This window comes from Antechinus flavipes, chromosome 5 (assembly GCF_016432865.1).
Source record: "Antechinus flavipes isolate AdamAnt ecotype Samford, QLD, Australia chromosome 5, AdamAnt_v2, whole genome shotgun sequence".
In the NCBI taxonomy this organism is placed as follows: Eukaryota; Metazoa; Chordata; class Mammalia; order Dasyuromorphia; family Dasyuridae; genus Antechinus; species Antechinus flavipes.
Window position 1 is genome coordinate 225200902 of NC_067402.1, and position 17962 is coordinate 225218863.

Here is a 17962-nt window from a genome sequence, read left to right on the forward strand (position 1 = left end):
GTTAGTTAAAACAATCCCCCAAGATCCCTCCCACTTCTAATTTTATGTCTATAAGTCAACTTACCCTCAGGGAACTACCAGTCTTGTGGGAAGAATAGATACAAACCAAAGGCACAGAAACAGGGACCATCCAAACTGAATGCCTCATTTCCATACAAGGAACCTGGGAAGGGGGAAAGTAGACCAGGAAAGCATTCAAGATGAGACATTTGTAATGCTCTCTCCTAGCATCTAGCATAAAACAATATACATAGTATATTAGCAATGGTTTGTTAAAGAAAGAATTGCTTGAATGAATTCTGAGGAAATGGTGTTTGTTCTTGTTTTTCTTCTTGGGAAAAAATAATTCTCTTCTGTCCTACTGAAAATGAATTAAACAACACAAAATGAAAAACAAATGAGACAAAGTCTGTGCAAATTGAGCTCAGAAAAATGCTGAAAGGAAATTTACTTAAAGGGTGGTCTTTTAGGGATATATGAGATTGATCAGAGAAAGAGCACAGAAGGAGAGTTGAACTGAATTAGGAAAGGAAATAAGAAATGCATAAGGAAGAGTGAGGATGACTCAACATCACATCCAAATTTCATGACTTTAGAAATCCAAGAAGCCCCATCCACTATGAACCCTACTACTCTCTGTCTTCTAGCTACTTGCCCTGAAGTCATACAGGGAGAGAAAGGCCTCACTTCCCATAACCCAATTAGGGTGACCAGGAAAGAAATTGTTTTTTAATTTTCATTCTATTCTGCAATTTCATAAAACAGCAGGGCAGGAGAAGGATGCTGTTTTATAGGGGCTGGTAGACAGGCTAACCCAGCTTTGATATGTGTCCCCCTTTGGGGGTGAGGGAGGGGAGGAGTCCCCAGGAAAAGCTAGTGAGCAAATACTTACAAATACTTACTATACAAGGAGTTCAAGCTCATAAATGCTTTCTCAGTGTTTTTATGCTGCCCAACCCCATTGGGCTGGGGAATATAAGAAAAGGGATGGCATCAGATTAGCACAGACAACCTGGTGCCATCTCCATTCTTGACTTCATCTCCCTTCTCCAGCAGCATCATGTCTTGTTATTCCTTCCAAGCCAAGTCAAGCAGTAGAATCCGGAACTTCAGCTCCTGCTCAGCCTTCGTGCCCAGGATGGGTGACCGCTGCTGCATCACTGCTGCTCCCTACCGAGGAGTGTCCTGCTACAGGGGACTGACTGGCTTTGGCAGCCGCAGCGTCTGTGGAGGCTACAGGGCTGGCTCCTGCGGCCGTAGCTTTGGCTACCGCTCTGGCGGAGTGTGCGGACCCAGCCCCCCCTGCATCACCACTGTGTCTGTCAACGAGAGCCTCCTGACCCCCCTCAACTTGGAGGTCGATCCCAATGCTCAGTGTGTGAAACACGAGGAGAAGGAACAGATTAAGTGCCTGAACAGCAAGTTCGCAGCCTTCATCGACAAGGTGAACTGGGGTCAGACAATTTCCCTTAGGGCAGGCAGAACTTGGACAAGTCCACTATGAGCCCCTTTCATATAAATGAAAGATTGAACTAGGTATCTTAATCTAGCTTTAAAGGCTCTGATCCTATGCAGTCTAGCAAAGGTCACAGGGCCTCATGTCCACAGGCTCAGTCATTGCTACTCCCCTCTTCTCCCCAGGTAGGGCAGATTCTCCACTCCTAGTCATTGAGTCATGCTCCCACTGTTCTGCCGGGCCCCACATCCTTGGGCAGGAAGGTTAAGACACAGATTTGGAGCTAGTTGCTCAGGAGTCTTTTGTGGAAGCTCATGTGAGACTCATGGGTAGACTTTCAGAGAAGGAGCATTAACAAACCATTTGAACCTTAATTTCCTCATCAGCCAAATGGAAGACTTGGACTAGATCTCTTTTAGATCTAGTGGTCTTTGATAAACACAAAGGAAATTTTAAGGAGACAATGGAGACATCAGCCAAGATAGCAAGCACAAAGACTACTTGCAAGGGTTGTATGGGAATATGTTTCAATATGCAAATATTAATATTGTATATTTCAGCATGCAAATTTTCAGAAAGAAAGAATATTAGTTTCAGGAGGCCTAGGTTCCAATCATGGCGCTAAGAAGTGTTAGCTGTGTAATGCTGGAGAAATCATTTAACTTCCTTAAATTTTGGTATCATCTTTGATAAAATAGGACAATAATTCTCCTGAGTTCTTCCTTCATGGAAACTATCATGAAGATGAAATGACAAAAATAAGAGTACTTCAGAAAGTGGACAGATTATACAAATATAAAATGATATTATTTTCCAAGGGGAGAGAAATCTTGGCAATAGAGAGAAGATGTTTGAGTAACAGCTCTGTCTTTAGTGGAAGAACATCTACCTCCCATTCATCTGGAGAATAGGAAGAGTGTTTGGAGGGATGGAGATAAAATGTACTTTTGCTGAGTAATAAGACATCTCCACATTAATTCCATCATCAGCTGGGGGCTTCCAGATGGCAAACACTCAAGGAGGGTGGAGAGTGGCTAGAACAATCTAGACAATGAACTCCATCTCAATTAGCAAGACATTGGGGATGCAAGGACAAAAATGTAATAGTCTGCCTTCAAGGAACTTATATTCTGCTAAGAAGAAACAACATGTAAACAGATAAGTAAATGGAAAATATCTTCAAAATAATTTTGGAAGGTGTGGGGAGAGTACTAATTGAGAGGGAAAGACTAGAATTTAAGAATTGGTACTTAAATGGGGTCCTGAAAGAAGGGGACTCTTAAGAGATGAGGAGAGAGAGTAAGCTCCCTCCTTTACACTATCTTCACACAGAATCACAAAACTCTACACTCAAAATTGGAAGGATTCTTAGGGATCCTCTAGCTCGGGAGGAAAAAAGACTAGAGAAAGAGGATTTCATCTTGTCTAATCTACAACTACACAGGAATCTCCCTGTCCCAAGAGCACCCTGAGTAGAAGTTTATCCAACCTTTGCCTGAAGACCTCCAGTGAGGAGAAATGCCCTTCCAGTTGTTCACAGCCCTGTCTCCCAGCACCTTCTACCCATTGTTTCTAGTCCAACAACTTCATTTTTCAAATGGAAACTGAAATACAAAAAAAAAGGGAGGGTAGTGATGTGACAGATGGCAGAGCTAGAATCCAGGTGAGTTCTCTAAAGAGAACTACTATCCCCAAATTTCTTAGAATGCTTACAACCCTGGCTTCCTAGGTGGAGCCCATGAACTTCTAATCAGGTCATCCTGGGACAATGGGCTTTCCCCTATAGGATTCTCATACTAAGAGACATTATGGTACAATGGATAGAAATGCAGTCTCTTGGCTAGGAAAACTGGGTTCAAGTCCTACCTTCGACAGCATTGGCTTTGTGAGACTGGGCAGGCCCCTTATCTCTATTCTCTAGGCATTTTTCTAAGGCTTGAAGATCCTAAAGACCTGCACATTGGAGGTGAGAAGCAGGTTCCTTACCCAGTAATAATGAAATCACAGGCTGAGCCTCTATTCTAAGACTGAGGGATATGAGTGATAACATTCCCATGAGAGATCATCTTATCCATGCTCCTATGTAGACATTTGCCATGATTTGGATCCATGTTTCCATGCTTTCCAAGAGATGCTGAGGTATTCTCTCACTTTGAAAATCCCTTATAACTCTTCCTCTTCTCTGGAATGCCAGGTTCGATTTCTGGAACAGCAGAACAAACTCCTGGAGACCAAGTGGCAATTCTACCAGAGCCGGAAATGCTGTGAGAGCAACCTGGAGCCCCTGTTCCAGGGATACATTGAGACCCTGAAGCGGGAACTAGAGTGTGTGGAGGCTGACAGTGGGCGCCTGGCATCTGAACTCAACCATGTGCAGGAAGTGCTGGAGGGCTACAAGAAGAAGTGAGTGTTGGGAAAAGAATAACAGGAATGGATTTAAGTTCCATCAGAAAGGATTTGAATCCAACAACAAAACGAGTTTCCCAATGGTGAAAGTTGTTAGACATAAGAGGTTTGTGAAATGATGTTCTCTGGTGTAAGGGAAGCAGGAAGGAGTTAATCACAGAAACAGTTCTCACCTTTCTGGATTCTATTAGGGGTGTTTTATTATGGACCCTGCATGAGGATGGGAATACTGATAGTATGCCATCTCAAGACCCCAGCATTTTCTGATTGATAGACAGTAGGCAAATTCTTGCCTTAAAGCATTTCCTTTCCATCATGTCATCTTCAAGCAGTGGTCGGTATCAATGGGGAAAAAGCAAATTGCCTCACTAGCTGAACTTCAGTTTCCTTATCTGTTGAACATTAAGAGGAACATTTCTCCTAACCCTGTACTCTGAAACAAAAGAGGAAAAAAAAACCCTGTTTTTATCAACAACTAACAAAAACATTTATTATTGACATCTCTCTCTTCTCTCTCTCGCTCTTTCTTTCTCTTCTCTCTTTCTTCTCCTCTCTCTCTCTTTCTCCCTCCCTCTCCCCCCCATCTATCTGTGTGTGTGTGTGTGTGTGTGTGTGTGTGTGTGTGTACCCACAACTGTGATAGGCACTTGTGTGGAACATGGATGAAACATGATCCTGCTTACCCTCCACAGATTTATAGTCTAGTTGGAGGAGAGAAAAATGAATTCTAGCTTTATATCAGGCAAGTGTCTCTTGAGAGCAGGAAGATGCACCCTTACACTTCAGCAGAAAGATTTCTGGTGAAATACTTAGAATTTCTCCCATAGGAAGAATTAGATTATTCTTGCAGATGAGGAATAATGATGACTCCTAGATTGTTGAGGATTTTTAGTTGTTGATTCCTTGATTTTGGTTTTGGTTTTTAGTAGAGTTCTCTTGGTGGTGTTTTGAATACTCTGGAGCATAGAAGTAGAGGACTGAGCAAAATTACCTCTTCAGATTCCTTTCACAGACCAAGAAAACTTTCATTCCATGATCTATTTGATTCTAAGACATCTAGGATTTTTAAAAGGCAGTCTTCTGGCAGTAAAGTTCAGGCCAATACAAATTCATCTTTTCTTCCTTCCTTCATTTCCTTCCGTCCATCCTTCCTTCCTTCCTTCCTTCCTCCCTTTCTCCCTTTCTTCTTTCCTTCCTTCCTTCTTTTTTCCTTTCTTTATTCTATCTTTTTCTTTCTTTCATCCTTCCTTTTTTCTATCATGCCTCCTTCCCTTCTTTCTTTCTTTCCTTTCTTCCTTCCTTCCTTCCTTCCTTCCTTTCTCTCTCTTTTTCCTTCTTCTCAAATCCTGAGCTTTGAGTATCTCAGAAACTAAAAATCTCTTCCCTGCCCCAGATATGAAGAGGAGGTGGTCCTGAGGGCAACAGCAGAGAATGAATTTGTAATCCTAAAGAAGGTAAGTGTTCAGACCAGGATGTCCTAGATTAGAAACTGGAGAGGGTACAACCCTCATGTGAAGAATACTGGAAGCCTAAGGCCCAGGAGGAGACTTAATTACTTTTGTCAACATCACACAGTATCCTAACATCTTGTAACCCAGTCCTGCACTGCCCACCATTATCACATTCCCTTTCTTTTTTTTGTAGTACAGAGTAAGATTTGAGGATAACCCCAGACCCTCAACCCTGTACTCCCTATGTCCCTCTGGCATCACAGTGACACTTAATGGTGCCTATAGCTTTGATCTGTCCAATTGATACTGTGTACCTAAGGTTAAAGGAGCACAGATTCAGAGATAGAAGGAGCCATAATAGCTCATCTAACCTTTCTCATTTTTTTAGATGAAAAAAATTTAGATTCATTAGAAGAAGTGACTTGAGACCAAGGTCACACAATTTAGCACTTAAACCTAGGTCTTCTAATTCTATATCTGATGCTCCTGAGGAATATTAGCTATGAGTATTACTGATTATCTAAAACCCAAATCATGTGTATTTGGAAAAAGTCACATTAAAAGAGTTCTTCATTGTGCTTCTTGAAAAGTCTGCCCAAAGAGGCTACCTAATTTTCCTGTCTACCCCTAGTCCAGGCTCTTTCTAGACCTGATATCCCTCATATCATCAACTAAAATGTCATTAATTCTTAGAAATTTTTCCTGACTCCTCCCAGTGACAGTGTATCATGAAAATTTTCTAAACATCCTTATCTAACTTTAGCCTCCCCCCCCAAAAAAAGTAAGGGAAATAATAATTTTGTTGCTGTTGATCAGTCATTTCAGTAATGTCTGACTCTGCAACTTCACTTGGAGTTTTCTTGATAAAGATACTAGGGTGCTTTGCCATTTCCTTCTCCATTTCATTTTTACAAATGAGGAAACTGAGGCAAACTTACCTTTTAGTTAAGTGACTTGCCCAGGGTCATATAGCTAGCAAATGTCTGAGGTCAGTTTTTAACTCAGGAATATGAGTCTTCCTGATTCCAGACCTGGCACTCTATCCATTGTGACACCTAGTATCATCATCATCTTCATCATCATCATCATAACATATTTAGATGATATTTTATAATTGAATTGTTTTCCTAACAACATTCCTGAGATAGATAGTATATTATTATCCCCGTTTTGCAGATATGAAAACTGATTCAAAGGCTAGCAGTGAAGTCACTAGGACAGAGAAAGAATATCTGCCTCAGAATCTCTAAATCTCCCTTTCTCTTCTGCAGAATGTGGATTGTGCCTACCTCCAAAAATCAGACTTGGAAGCCAATGCAGAAGCCCTAACAGAGGAGATTCAATTCCTGAGAGCTCTGTATGAAGAGGTGAGGAGCAATGAGACAAGGATGATAGCAAGAACTCCATCCTTTCTGAACTATGGAACCAATCAGGCAGAAGATGTGGTGTCTAGTGGCCAAAGGGATGATGGGTTAAGGGAGGAATCAGGGAATGCACCAGAAAAAAGCTATTTTTAATGAGAACTTGGGGAACAGAAAACCCTGTGTCCTAATGACCTGAGATCATCCTGCTTCATCATACTATGTTATTCACTATTACTGTGGAGATGGCTATAAATACCAGTAACCTGCCAAGGAACTAAACTCTGGCAGAAGTCCAGTACTCAAAAGAATACAGAGAAGAATAAACAAATAGATAAGGAATTTCTACAGGATCTGTGGGTCAGGTAGAAATTACGCAATAGGTTTACTATTACCTAAAATATGCGGGCAGGGTATTTTTTAAGAAATCTGTAGGTCTGTTTGACATCAGCAGAAATAAAATGCCCCATTTTGTGGGTTTCCATGGGACTGGACCCTGGGTAGGGGGATTCTAAGGATGTGAGCAACACACGATCCATATTAAAGTAAAGGAGAAGGAGGATTTTAGGGACAGTTTTAGAAAAGTAAGAATCTGTTCTGAATAAGCTTTTGGTGATGCTCCCCTACAGGAGATCCGAGTCCTCCACACCCACATCTCCGATACCTCCATCGTGGTGAAGATGGATAACAGCCGAGACCTCAGCATGGACTGTGTCATTGCTGAAATCAAGGCTCAATACGATGACATTGCCAGCCGCAGCCGGGCTGAGGCCGAGTCCTGGTACCGCAGCAAGGTAAATAAGCCTAACTTTCTCATCTACAAGAAATAGCATTTAATCAGCAAACATTTATTATTTTTATTATTGTTATTTCAATAACCAACATTTGCATAGCATCTACTATGTGCCAGGCATTCTGCTGAGCACTTCAGAGTTATTATCTCAAAGTCCTGCAAGGTAGATACAAGTGTTATCCTCATAGAACACTTAATCCTAATTGTCTCACCCTCCCTCCCCCCCCAAAAAAAGGTACATGGAAGGCAGTAAGGTGAAAGACGGAAAAGACAGGAGAGGGCTAAATTATAAAGAGTATAGATGCCAAACAAGGATTTTATATTTATTCCTAGAGGCAATGGGGAATCCCTGGAGTTTTTTGAGTAGGGGAGATGACACCTTCACTCTAGGAAAAATGACTTTGGTGGCTAAATAGAAGATGTATTTGGAGTAGGGAGATACTTGAGGCAGGGAGATCCACTAGCAGCATTTTGGAATAATTCAGATATGAAGACTTGCACCAAAGTGGTGACAGTATCAGAGGAGAGAAGGGGACATATTTGAGAGATGTTACAGAGGTGAAATGTTCAATAGGTTGGATATAGGAGATGAGAGATAGTGAGGAGTTAAGGATGGCCCTTAGTTGCAAGCCTGAGGAACCAGGAGGATTTCATTATCCTCTACAGTAATAGGGAAGTTGAGGCAAAAAAGATTCTTTGCCTCATTTGCTACCTAGCCTAATCACTGAATGGGTGTGACCTCAATCAAATAGAGATCTGTTAGATTAAAAAAACCAAGGTCTCTAATTTCATCCAGGATCATCTCCAGTCGTCTTGATCTATATCTGGTCACTGGACCCAGATAACTCCAGAGGGGAAAGTAAGGCAGGTGATCTTGCACAGCCCTCCCTCCCTTAAATCCAATTCACTTGCATGTCATAGCATCACCTCCCTGTTGTTATGGTTTTCTTTGAGAACAAATTCTTTGAGGACAAGTAATAATAGGAAAGTTAAATAAGAGAGAATTTAAGAAAGAGAGTAAGTTCTGTTTTGGACATGTTTAGCTTAAGCTATCTACTAAATATCCAGTTCAAGATGAAAGGCAGTTGGAGATGTAAGACTGGAAGTTGCAGAAAGAATAGCGTATAAGTTGATTTGAGAATCATGGCAATTAAATCCCTGGTTGCTAAGGAGATCACCAAGTGAAGGGAGAAGAAGGAGCAGGACCAGAAAAGATCCCTCTGGGGCACCTATGGTCAGATCCAGGAAAAGAGACTGAGAAAAAGCAGTCTTTATAGAGGAGAACCAGGACAGAGTGTCCCAAAAACCCAAAGAGAATCGAGTATCAAGGAATATAGAGTGATCCACAATGTTAAAGTCTGAAAAAAAGGTCCAGGAGATTGAGAATTGGGGAACAGCCGTTGAATTTCTCAATCAACAAATCACTGGTCATTTTGGAAAGAGTAGTTTTGATGAAATAATGAGGTCAGGAGAAGGGTTGTAAGGCTTTAAGAGAAGAAAAGGAGACAAACAGAGGTATCTACTGTAGATGGATGACTTTTTCAAGTTCATCCACAATGAGCAGGTGCTATGTAGAAAGATTATTAATGGAAATGGAGAATCAGGTGGGTTTTTTTGAGGACTAGGGAATCATGGGCATATTTGTAGGCAATAAGAAAATAGAAAGATAAAAAATGAGTTATAAAATGGGGTGACAGAGGGGCAATCTATTGGAGGAGACAGGAAAAATGGGATCACATTGAGTAGAGGAGTCACCCTTGACAAGGTATAAAGAACACTTCATCATGTGAGATAGGGATGAAAAGGAGATCAAGAGAAAAGGTCTATGAGTGATATAGAGAAGAAAGAGGGATGAAGAGGATGGTCATAGCCTCATTTTTTTTTCTGTAAAATATGAAGCACAGCTCACATCTCAGAGTGTGTGAGAAGAGGGAATCATGAGAAGCTTGAGAAGGTTTGGAAGGTTTGGATCACCTGCTGTGGGAAATAGGATAATGAAGTGATGAGAGGTATAGTAGTATTACATAGCCCCAATGGGAAGGATGTTGAAGGATTTTCCCTTTTTCTGGAGCTATTCCTTTCTGAGGGAATTATGGAATCTTCTTCTCTAGAAAGGAACAAGGGATAGACGAGATAGTCTATAGCCTATGTGTGAGTATTGAATACCTCCCTTCTTTCCCTCTTACAGTGTGAGGAGATGAAAGCCACAGTGATCCGCCATGGGGAAAGTCTGCGTAGAACTAAGGAGGAGATCAATGAGCTGAACCGCATGATCCAGAGATTGACTGCTGAAGTGGAAAATGCCAAGTGCCAGGTGTGGACACTGATCACTTTCCAAAAAAAAAAAAAAATTCAGTTAGATTATAGCAGAAGTAGTTCTGTTTATATACCTAGGAGAATTTCCCAACAAGTCCACCTGGTGACACACTAAGAAAAATGACAGACAGATGCCATGAAAACTTTTCCTGTAAAGAAGCCTTTGTCATTCTTGTCTGATTGATGGGCATATGGGTATGGGAGAGAAAAAGAAAGGAGGAGAAGAATAGAGTTTAGCACAAAGATTGCTAAATAATTAGATTTACCTCCATTAGGGAGTCTGTGATTCCAGGACAATTTGACAATCCATTATCTCCTTCCCCCAATTCTTGTGTTCCTCCAGAATTCCAAGCTGGAGGCTGCTGTGACACAGTCTGAGCAGCATGGTGAGGCTGCCCTCAATGATGCCCGCTGCAAGCTGGCAGGTCTGGAGGAGGCTCTGCAGAAGGCCAAGCAGGACATGGCTTGTCTGCTGAAGGAGTACCAGGAGGTTATGAACTCCAAGCTAGGTCTGGACATTGAGATTGCCACCTACAAACGGCTGCTGGAGGGCGAGGAGCAAAGGTGAATCCCAAGGATCAAGCCTTAATTCCTCAGGGCTCTATACATTGATTTTCTATTCGCCATTCTCCATCCATACTTGAGATTACCATAATCACATTACCTTTTGTTTGTGACTATTTGCACAAAATTCTCACTGGAGCTTTTGGAAAGAGAGATAAGCAGCATTTAAGGCCCAATAATTTTTATTAAAAAATATTTCACACACTTCCTATCTAATATTGTGCCATTCTCCTTTCCCCCAGGTTGTGTGAAGGTGTTGGAGCTGTGAATGTCTGTAAGTAATTGAGGTCCTGAAAGGAGTTGTTAAACAACAAGAAGAAATGGTCAGATGGACATGACAGTGTATTAGGATGCTAATCACTCTAGACTTCAATAGGATGACCTGAAATGAGATCTTATCTCATCTTCTAACAATCTGGGACCCAGTGGGTTGCAGGCCTTGCACACATTCTAGTGTGACCTTAAAGCAAATTATTTGACTTTTCTCAAGCCTGTTTCCTTATCTGTAAGACGAGGCTAATAATATTTGAACCCAGTTCAAATTGCCTAGATCTCCGTGTTCCAAAAATGGTGCTCTGGGGAAGGTTTACATAGTAAGTTATAAAATGATTACAAATGGATTTCTGTTCATACCAATAATCCAACCCAATAGGGTTGCTAGAAGAAAAAGATTTATGGACCTTAAAATGCTCCAAAAAATGTGAGAGGACCTATATTAGAAACGCAGCTGTCACTTAGCTGTGCAACCTGAGGCCAGTCAGATCATACTTTCCTCATCTGTAAAATGGGAGCTAGATTAGATGATCTCAAAGTTTTCTTTCAGCTTTACATCTAAAATTAGATAATCTCATCTTTTCAGCAGGAGGGTTAAATTAAAGAAAGTATTCTTCAGCTAGACAAGTAGGACCCAAAAGTACCTATTCTTTTCTCCTGTGTCTGGTCCAGTGGGAGACACCTGGGTTAGGAGAGCTTCCTGTCTGTCTTATCTCAAACAAGGGTTGAGATGTTTAACTTTCTGAGTCTTCCTCTAAATAGAGCAGACTGTTCTAGCTTCTATCAGGAGAATTGGGCAGCTAAAAATTGGGCAGCTAAAGGTTTCCCTTATCTTCGAGGTTTTGAGAAAACTGTAGAAATTTAAAATCTGAATCCAAGGCATCTTTGGTAAATGTAGCAAGTATTTTTTTTTAAATAAATCTTTCCAGACATTTTGTTTTTCAGATATTGTTTAAAAATGTTTCTTTATGCATATCTGTACCTACTATATCCTTTTCCTTACATTTTGGTAAAATAAATTACAGCTCCTTTCTACTTTCCAGGATTTTGGTAGTCTTTCCAAATGAGATAAAATGTGGCATTGCCACAGATGTCCCCCTTGTAGGGCAGGATTCGGCAATGACTCAGAAAAATAATCTGTCCTCTGACCTCTTTCTCCCTTACAGGTGTGAGCAGCTCCCGGGGCGGAGTGGTCTGCGGAAATCTCTGTGTGTCGGGCTCACGTCCAGTAACGGGCAGCGTCTGCAGCGCCCCGTGTAGTGGGAATCTGGTGGTGAGCACTGGGGGCTCCTGTGTGCCCTGCTCTCAGAGCTTCAGTCGCGGGAGCAGCCGCTCGGTCCGGTTTGCTTAGATCCCCCCAAACTTCAGCTGTAAATAACCCCTTCCCCGCTCCCGTGGGAATCAAAAGGTATAGTCTCCTCTCTGGACAACGAAAATGCGCAGACTCAGAACCCAAACTTCGGAATGGAGGCCGAATTATTGGGAGACCTGAGGATGCCCACGGAGAGGGGGAAAAGAATGGGGGAGAAAAGAAAGAGGAGGAGTTTCCAACTTTGCAGCTGTATCTCCTGGACAGCTACCTCTAGCCGGCTCCCAACTTCCTTTGGTCCCATATATATCTTAAATTTTTGAAGGGGCACCTTCCCCAAGCCAGAACCGGTTCGCCCCTGTCCAATCCCCGACCTACTAGACTGGCTAGCCCCTACCTGTACTCTCTCCGCCTTTCCTCTGGACTTGACTACTGAATTTCTAATAAATTAATCTTTCTTGCACTCCAGTAACCTAGTGGTTTGTTCTGAGAGAGTGATTTAGCTAGAGACCTGCTTCCAGAAAGTACACCCATACATGATTCCATTCCAGCCCAACCAGTCATGCAAACATCTTTTTGACCTTCCTAAGGAAATGTTGGCTCATCCCAGTTCCTTATTCAATGGGATAGATTCAGATAAGACTTCCTGCCTTATTTGAGTCTGCCAGTGTGGGCAAAGCTCTGCTGGGGACAATGGAGGGAGGAACTTACAGGGAGTAAAGACAGTACTCCTTGCCCTTAGGGAGCCCTCATTCTGAGGACACATATCCAGGACACAGGGATCCAGATCACAGGATGTCAGGGTGTAAAAGATCTCAGAGGCAGCCAGCTGATGGTTTGATGCACAAAATGCTGGCCCTGAGTTCAAATCTGGCCTCAGACACTTATTAGCTGTGTGAACTTGAGCAATCATTTCACTATTTGCCTCAGTTGAAGTGGGAATAATAATAGCTCCTCGCTCACAGAATTGTTACAAGGATGCAATGAGGGTATAATACTTGTCTATGGTAGATAAATGCCTATTCCCAGCCCAACCTCTTTATTTTTCAGGTGTTAAAAAAGAACCATAGAAGTATCACAAAGTTATGGAGATAGTTGACACAATAACCAAAGTACAGACTCAAAAATAATAAGGAGGTTGTAAGTTCAGGTACCAATGCTAAAGAATAGGGAAGGTACGAGGGAGCATATCATGGATCAGCATTCCCAAAGTGTAGTCCAGAGAATTCTGGGAGTCTCTGAAACTCTTTCAGAGGGTTTACAAATTCATTTTTATTTCTGATCTGGAAAATATCTATAAATATAATTCACATAAACAAAAATTCTTTGGACAGATCCTCAATAATTTTAGTATTTTCAAAACATTGAGAACATAAGTTTGAAAATCACTGACCTATAATACAGGGGGGAAATGGGATTCAGAAGCTAAAGAATGGTGCTGAGGAGAGATGGGTAGGAAAAATGATCTAGATAAGAGGAATAGCCCATGAGCTTAGAATGAGAATCCTTGTTTCATTATAGCAAATTCCAAGCTAGAAAAATCCTCAACTTGGAGAATATTAGAACTAGAAAAGAAGCTCAAAAATCATCCAACCACCCCATTTTATAGATGAAGTAACTGAGGCCCAGAGGTAAAGTGATTTTTCCAAAACTACACAGCTATGGAGAAGAGCTGGACAGATTTGGGAGAGTTGGGGGAAAATAATATTTTGTAATATTACAATATGCCTACCTGCAAAAAGCTACTATAGTTAAAGAAGAGCACATGGGTTTGTGGTATCCAGGAAGGTGAGGGGCTGGGTCCTCCATCTACTTCTTTGCGTGGGAAAAAGGTCCTGAAGCCATGGGACTTTCACCAACCATTGTTGTCTCACAATCAAATATTATGGCTCTGATTTGAGGTTCAAAATAGTTAAAAGTGGCATGTTGAAGGGAATTAAGGATATTACTGGAATAAGAACTCACATGTCTCAAATCTCCATCTAGGGCTCTAGTTCTCCATGCCGTTTCCTGCAGCCTCCTGCCGTGGTCTTTTCTCTCAATCCATCTCCACTCCAGTGGAATCTAGGATTCCCTTTCTGGCTTCCCAATAGGTTAACTTTTTGCCTTCTCTAGCCAGGAACCAGGCCAACACCCTATTAATTGCAGTCTCTTCCTCCTCATCATCATCATAATTAACATTTATTTACATAATGCTACCTATGTGCCAAGCACAATGCTAAGGACTTTACAATTATTACCTAATTTGGTCCTCAAAACAACCCTGGGAGCTATGATTGCTCCCATTTTACAGTAGAGGGAACTGAGGCAGTCTAAATTTAAGTGGCTGATTCTGGATCAGCCTAGTTAGTAAGTATCTGAGACTGAATTTAAACTCAGATCTTCCTGACTCTTGGTCCAGTGCTCCAATCACTTTGCCATTTGGCTGCCTCAAAAATGCTTTGCAAAGGAACTGGAAATTGAAAAGATGCCCATCAGTTGTAGAATGGCTGAATAAATTATGGTATATGCATGTTATGGAATATTATTGTTCTATAAAAAATGATCAGCAGGATGGCCTGAAGAGAGAAAGGCCTGAAGAGACTTACATGAGACTTACATGAACTGATGCTGAGTGGAGTGAGTAAAACTAAGAGAACATTGTACACAGCAACAACAAGATCATGTGATGATCAACTGTGATGGACTTGGCTTTTTTCAACAATGAAATGATTCAGGCCAATTCTAATAGATTTGCAATGGAGAGAGCCATCTGCATGCAGAGAGAGGGCTGGGGGGAACAAATGTGGGTCACAACATAATATTTTCTCCTTTTTGTTGTTGTTTATTTGCTTTTTTTTCTTTTTAATTTTTTTTTGATCTGATTTTTCTTGTGCAGCATGATAAATGTGGAAATATGTATAGAAGAACTGCACATGTTTAACATACATTGGATTACTTGCTTCTAGGGAAGGGGTGGGGCAAAGGGAAGGAGTAAAATTTGGAATACAAGGTTTTGCGAGGATGAATATTGAAAACTATCTTTGCACCAGGAGATCATTATACACTTCGACAACGATATTGTATGAGGATGTATTCTGATGGAAGTGGATTTCTCTGACAAAGAGACTTAACTGAATTTCATTGGATAAATGATGGACAGAAACAGCTACACCCAAAGAAGGAATACTGGGAAATGAATGTGAACTATTTGATTTTTGATTTTCTTCCCGAGTTATTTTTACCTTCTGAATCCAATTCTCCCTGTGCAGCGGGAGAACTGTTCGGTTCTGCAAATATGTATTGTATCTAGGAAATACTGCAACATATTTAATATATATAGGACTGCTTGCCATCTTGGGGGGGGAGGGAGGAGGGAGGGAGGGGAAAAAGCGAAACATAAGTGATTGCAAGGGATAATGCTGTGTAAAAATTATCCTGGCATGGATTCTGTCAATACAAAGTTATTATTAAATAAAATTAAATTAAAAAAAAGAAAACTATCTTTGCATATATTTTGAAAATAAAAAACTATTATTAAAAGATTTAAAAAGAAAAAAGAATGCTGTATAAGCCTAAAAATGCTATATAAAGGTGAACTATCATTATTATCAAAAGTAACAGTAATGCCTTCATGGACCATCTCACTGGGTGATTTCTAAGGAAAATGCTTTGTAACCAGAGGTATATGAAATTTTATTAATATTGTATTATTGTCAGTCATGTTTGATTCTTCATGATTCCACTTGGGGTTTTCTTTGGCAAACATATTGAGTAGTTTGCACTTTCCTTTTCCAGTTCATTTTACAGATGAGGAAACGGAGCCAATTAGGGTTAAGTGACTTGCCCACACAGCTACTAAGTGTCTAAGGCTGGATTTGAACTCATGAAGTTGTGTCTTCCTCACTCTGGACCTGGCACTCTACTCATTGTGCCACTTAAATGTCCGGTGTTAATATTTTCATTACTTTTAAAGTGACCTGATTTCTGCAACAAAGAGATAGACTTCTATAAATATTACATTGTGACCAATCTGGATACTGCTAATGAAGGATTCTTTGAACATTAATAACCAAAACCTTGAGAGCCATATTGAGAACAAAAACAATTAAAATTGGTGATTTTTATCAATAGATATAGAAAAAAGCAAAAAATCTCTTAAGGATTAAACTCAGGCCTCTATGGTGCTAGAGGTGAGAGGAGCCCTTGAATTAAAGGAAATGAGAGTGGAGAGATCATAAAAAAGTCTATCTTTAGATAAAAAGCTTATTCTTTTTAGTTGAAGGAGTATCCCAGCATTGTTAAAAAGCTGGTATTCTACCTCAATTCTACATCCATAAGTGGCCTTCTTTTTAGGATAATTGTTGAATCTCCAGGCTTCCAACCACCAAGACAGGCAAACAGCTACAATCTGAGTTCAACCAAATCAGTTCCTTCCCCTTATAAAGGGCCATTTTAAGAAGACTTATCCTGGAAACCTGACCATTCACTGCAGAGGAAGATACTGCACAGAAATAGTCATTAAGTACTTATTATGTGCCTGGCCCTATGCTAAATATTGAGGATACAAAGAAAGACAAAGATATCCATTTTTAACTTACGGAGTCCATAGACCAATAGGGGAGACAATTTGCAAGCCATGTATAAATAAGATATATATATATATATATAGGACAAATTGGAAATAATCAACCGAAGGAAAGCACTAGAATTAAAGAAGAATTGGTAAGGAAGGATTTTTCTATTTTTTTTTCTATCTATTTTGCAGTAGGTACTAGCTCCAATGGTCTTGGGACTCTGTGTGTTCTGTTAAAGTTAATGTTTGTGTATGGGCAAAATTCTCAGCAATACACCCCAGGATTACAAACCTGCTTAATGTTAACAATACAGAAAGGTTTGAGCAAATTAAAAAACTTCTCATCAGTTTCTCCTGCCATAATGGATTGAATTGAATAAATATCAGCCTGAGATAGAATCATCCCAACAATACCATCAAATCTATCTGAGTAAATTTATGTTTGAGATTGGGGCACATTTGCTGGTCTTGCTCCCACATTTTCCAGACTTTATTTCCCATGTGAAATAGCTTTCCTAAAACCTCCCACCTTCATGGAGATTTATGTATAACCCAAGTTGAATTACCTCACTCTCTGTGTCTAGCAGACCCATAAAAGGCTGAATTCTGCCTCCTACCCAATAAACTGCCGAGGTTTGGGCCTCCAATTATGATCAAATGGATTTGGGGAGTTGTATCCCATTCCAAATAGAGATCATTTATTCTATTCTCATCTTCTATATGTGGGCTTCCACAATTTTGTGACGCAGTGCATTCTGAATGAAGACAACTGTCATTTTTAAAGATGTTTTGTTCACATTGAATTCACCCATTGCTCCTAGCCTGGTCCTCCTGGAGTTAGGCAGAACAATTTGCTCTCCACCTAACTGACAAACCTTCAAATATCCCTGAAACTATTATTGCCACTTTCTTCCAAGGCTTTTATCCAAACTAAGCACCCAAAGTCCTTTCATCCTTCACTTATAAGACATGAACTAGAGCATTGAGCTTCCCACTGATCTCTCAAAGATTATCAGTGATCATTTCTTGCCAAATTCAATGTACTAATAAAAAAAGTCATTATCTTCTCTTACATCTCTGCAGTTTTTAACACTATTATTCTCTCTCCAGAATCATCATTCCCTTGGTTTCCCATACTTTCCTGGTTCTTTTCCTGACTCTAACCATTTTTCTTTCTCCTTCATTCATCTGATCTTTTTCCAAATCCCTTTACATAATTGCTTCCCCAAGGTTTGGTTTTCAACTATATATGCAAATTACTACAGTGCTCCAAAAGATCTGGGATCTCATCCACAGAGGATGCCCTTCCAATAACACTAGTGGATATATTTTGCAAATGGGTGATTCATGTGTAGATGAGTCACAAATTTATACCTTCTTCAGATAATATTTAGCACTAAGTACATGCTTGTTCCCTCTCCCTCTCATCTCTCCAGCAGGCTGAAGATCTGAATTTTCAGCTGCCCATTGGACATCTT

The 17962-nt window shown here is 40.5% G+C and overlaps 1 protein-coding gene across 1 annotated transcript; it reads left to right on the forward strand.

Moving 5' to 3' along the window:
• The first annotated feature begins 1060 nt into the window (after positions 1–1060).
• On the forward strand, positions 1061–12397 carry LOC127564151 (keratin, type II microfibrillar, component 7C-like). The gene is made up of 9 exons (XM_052000489.1): positions 1061–1444; positions 3651–3859; positions 5256–5316; positions 6585–6680; positions 7304–7468; positions 9656–9781; positions 10127–10347; positions 10590–10621; positions 11787–12397. The coding sequence occupies exons 1-9, from the start codon at positions 1061–1063 to the stop codon at positions 11969–11971; spliced, it is 1479 nt and encodes a 492-aa protein (XP_051856449.1). The 3' UTR covers positions 11972–12397.
• Positions 12398–17962: the final 5565 nt, after the last annotated feature.

What these genes read in the sequence shown, in the direction of transcription:
- LOC127564151 (XM_052000489.1), top strand. Translation starts at nt 1,061, where the DNA reads ATGTCTTGTTATTCCTTCCAAGCCAAGTCAAGCAGTAGAATCCGGAAC. An exon ending in TGGAAAATGCCAAGTGCCAG is followed by an intron (nt 9,782 to 10,126) that starts GTGTGGACACTG and finishes GTGTTCCTCCAG; the next exon opens with AATTCCAAGCTGGAGGCTGC. An exon ending in CTGGAGGGCGAGGAGCAAAG is followed by an intron (nt 10,348 to 10,589) that starts GTGAATCCCAAG and finishes CCTTTCCCCCAG; the next exon opens with GTTGTGTGAAGGTGTTGGAG.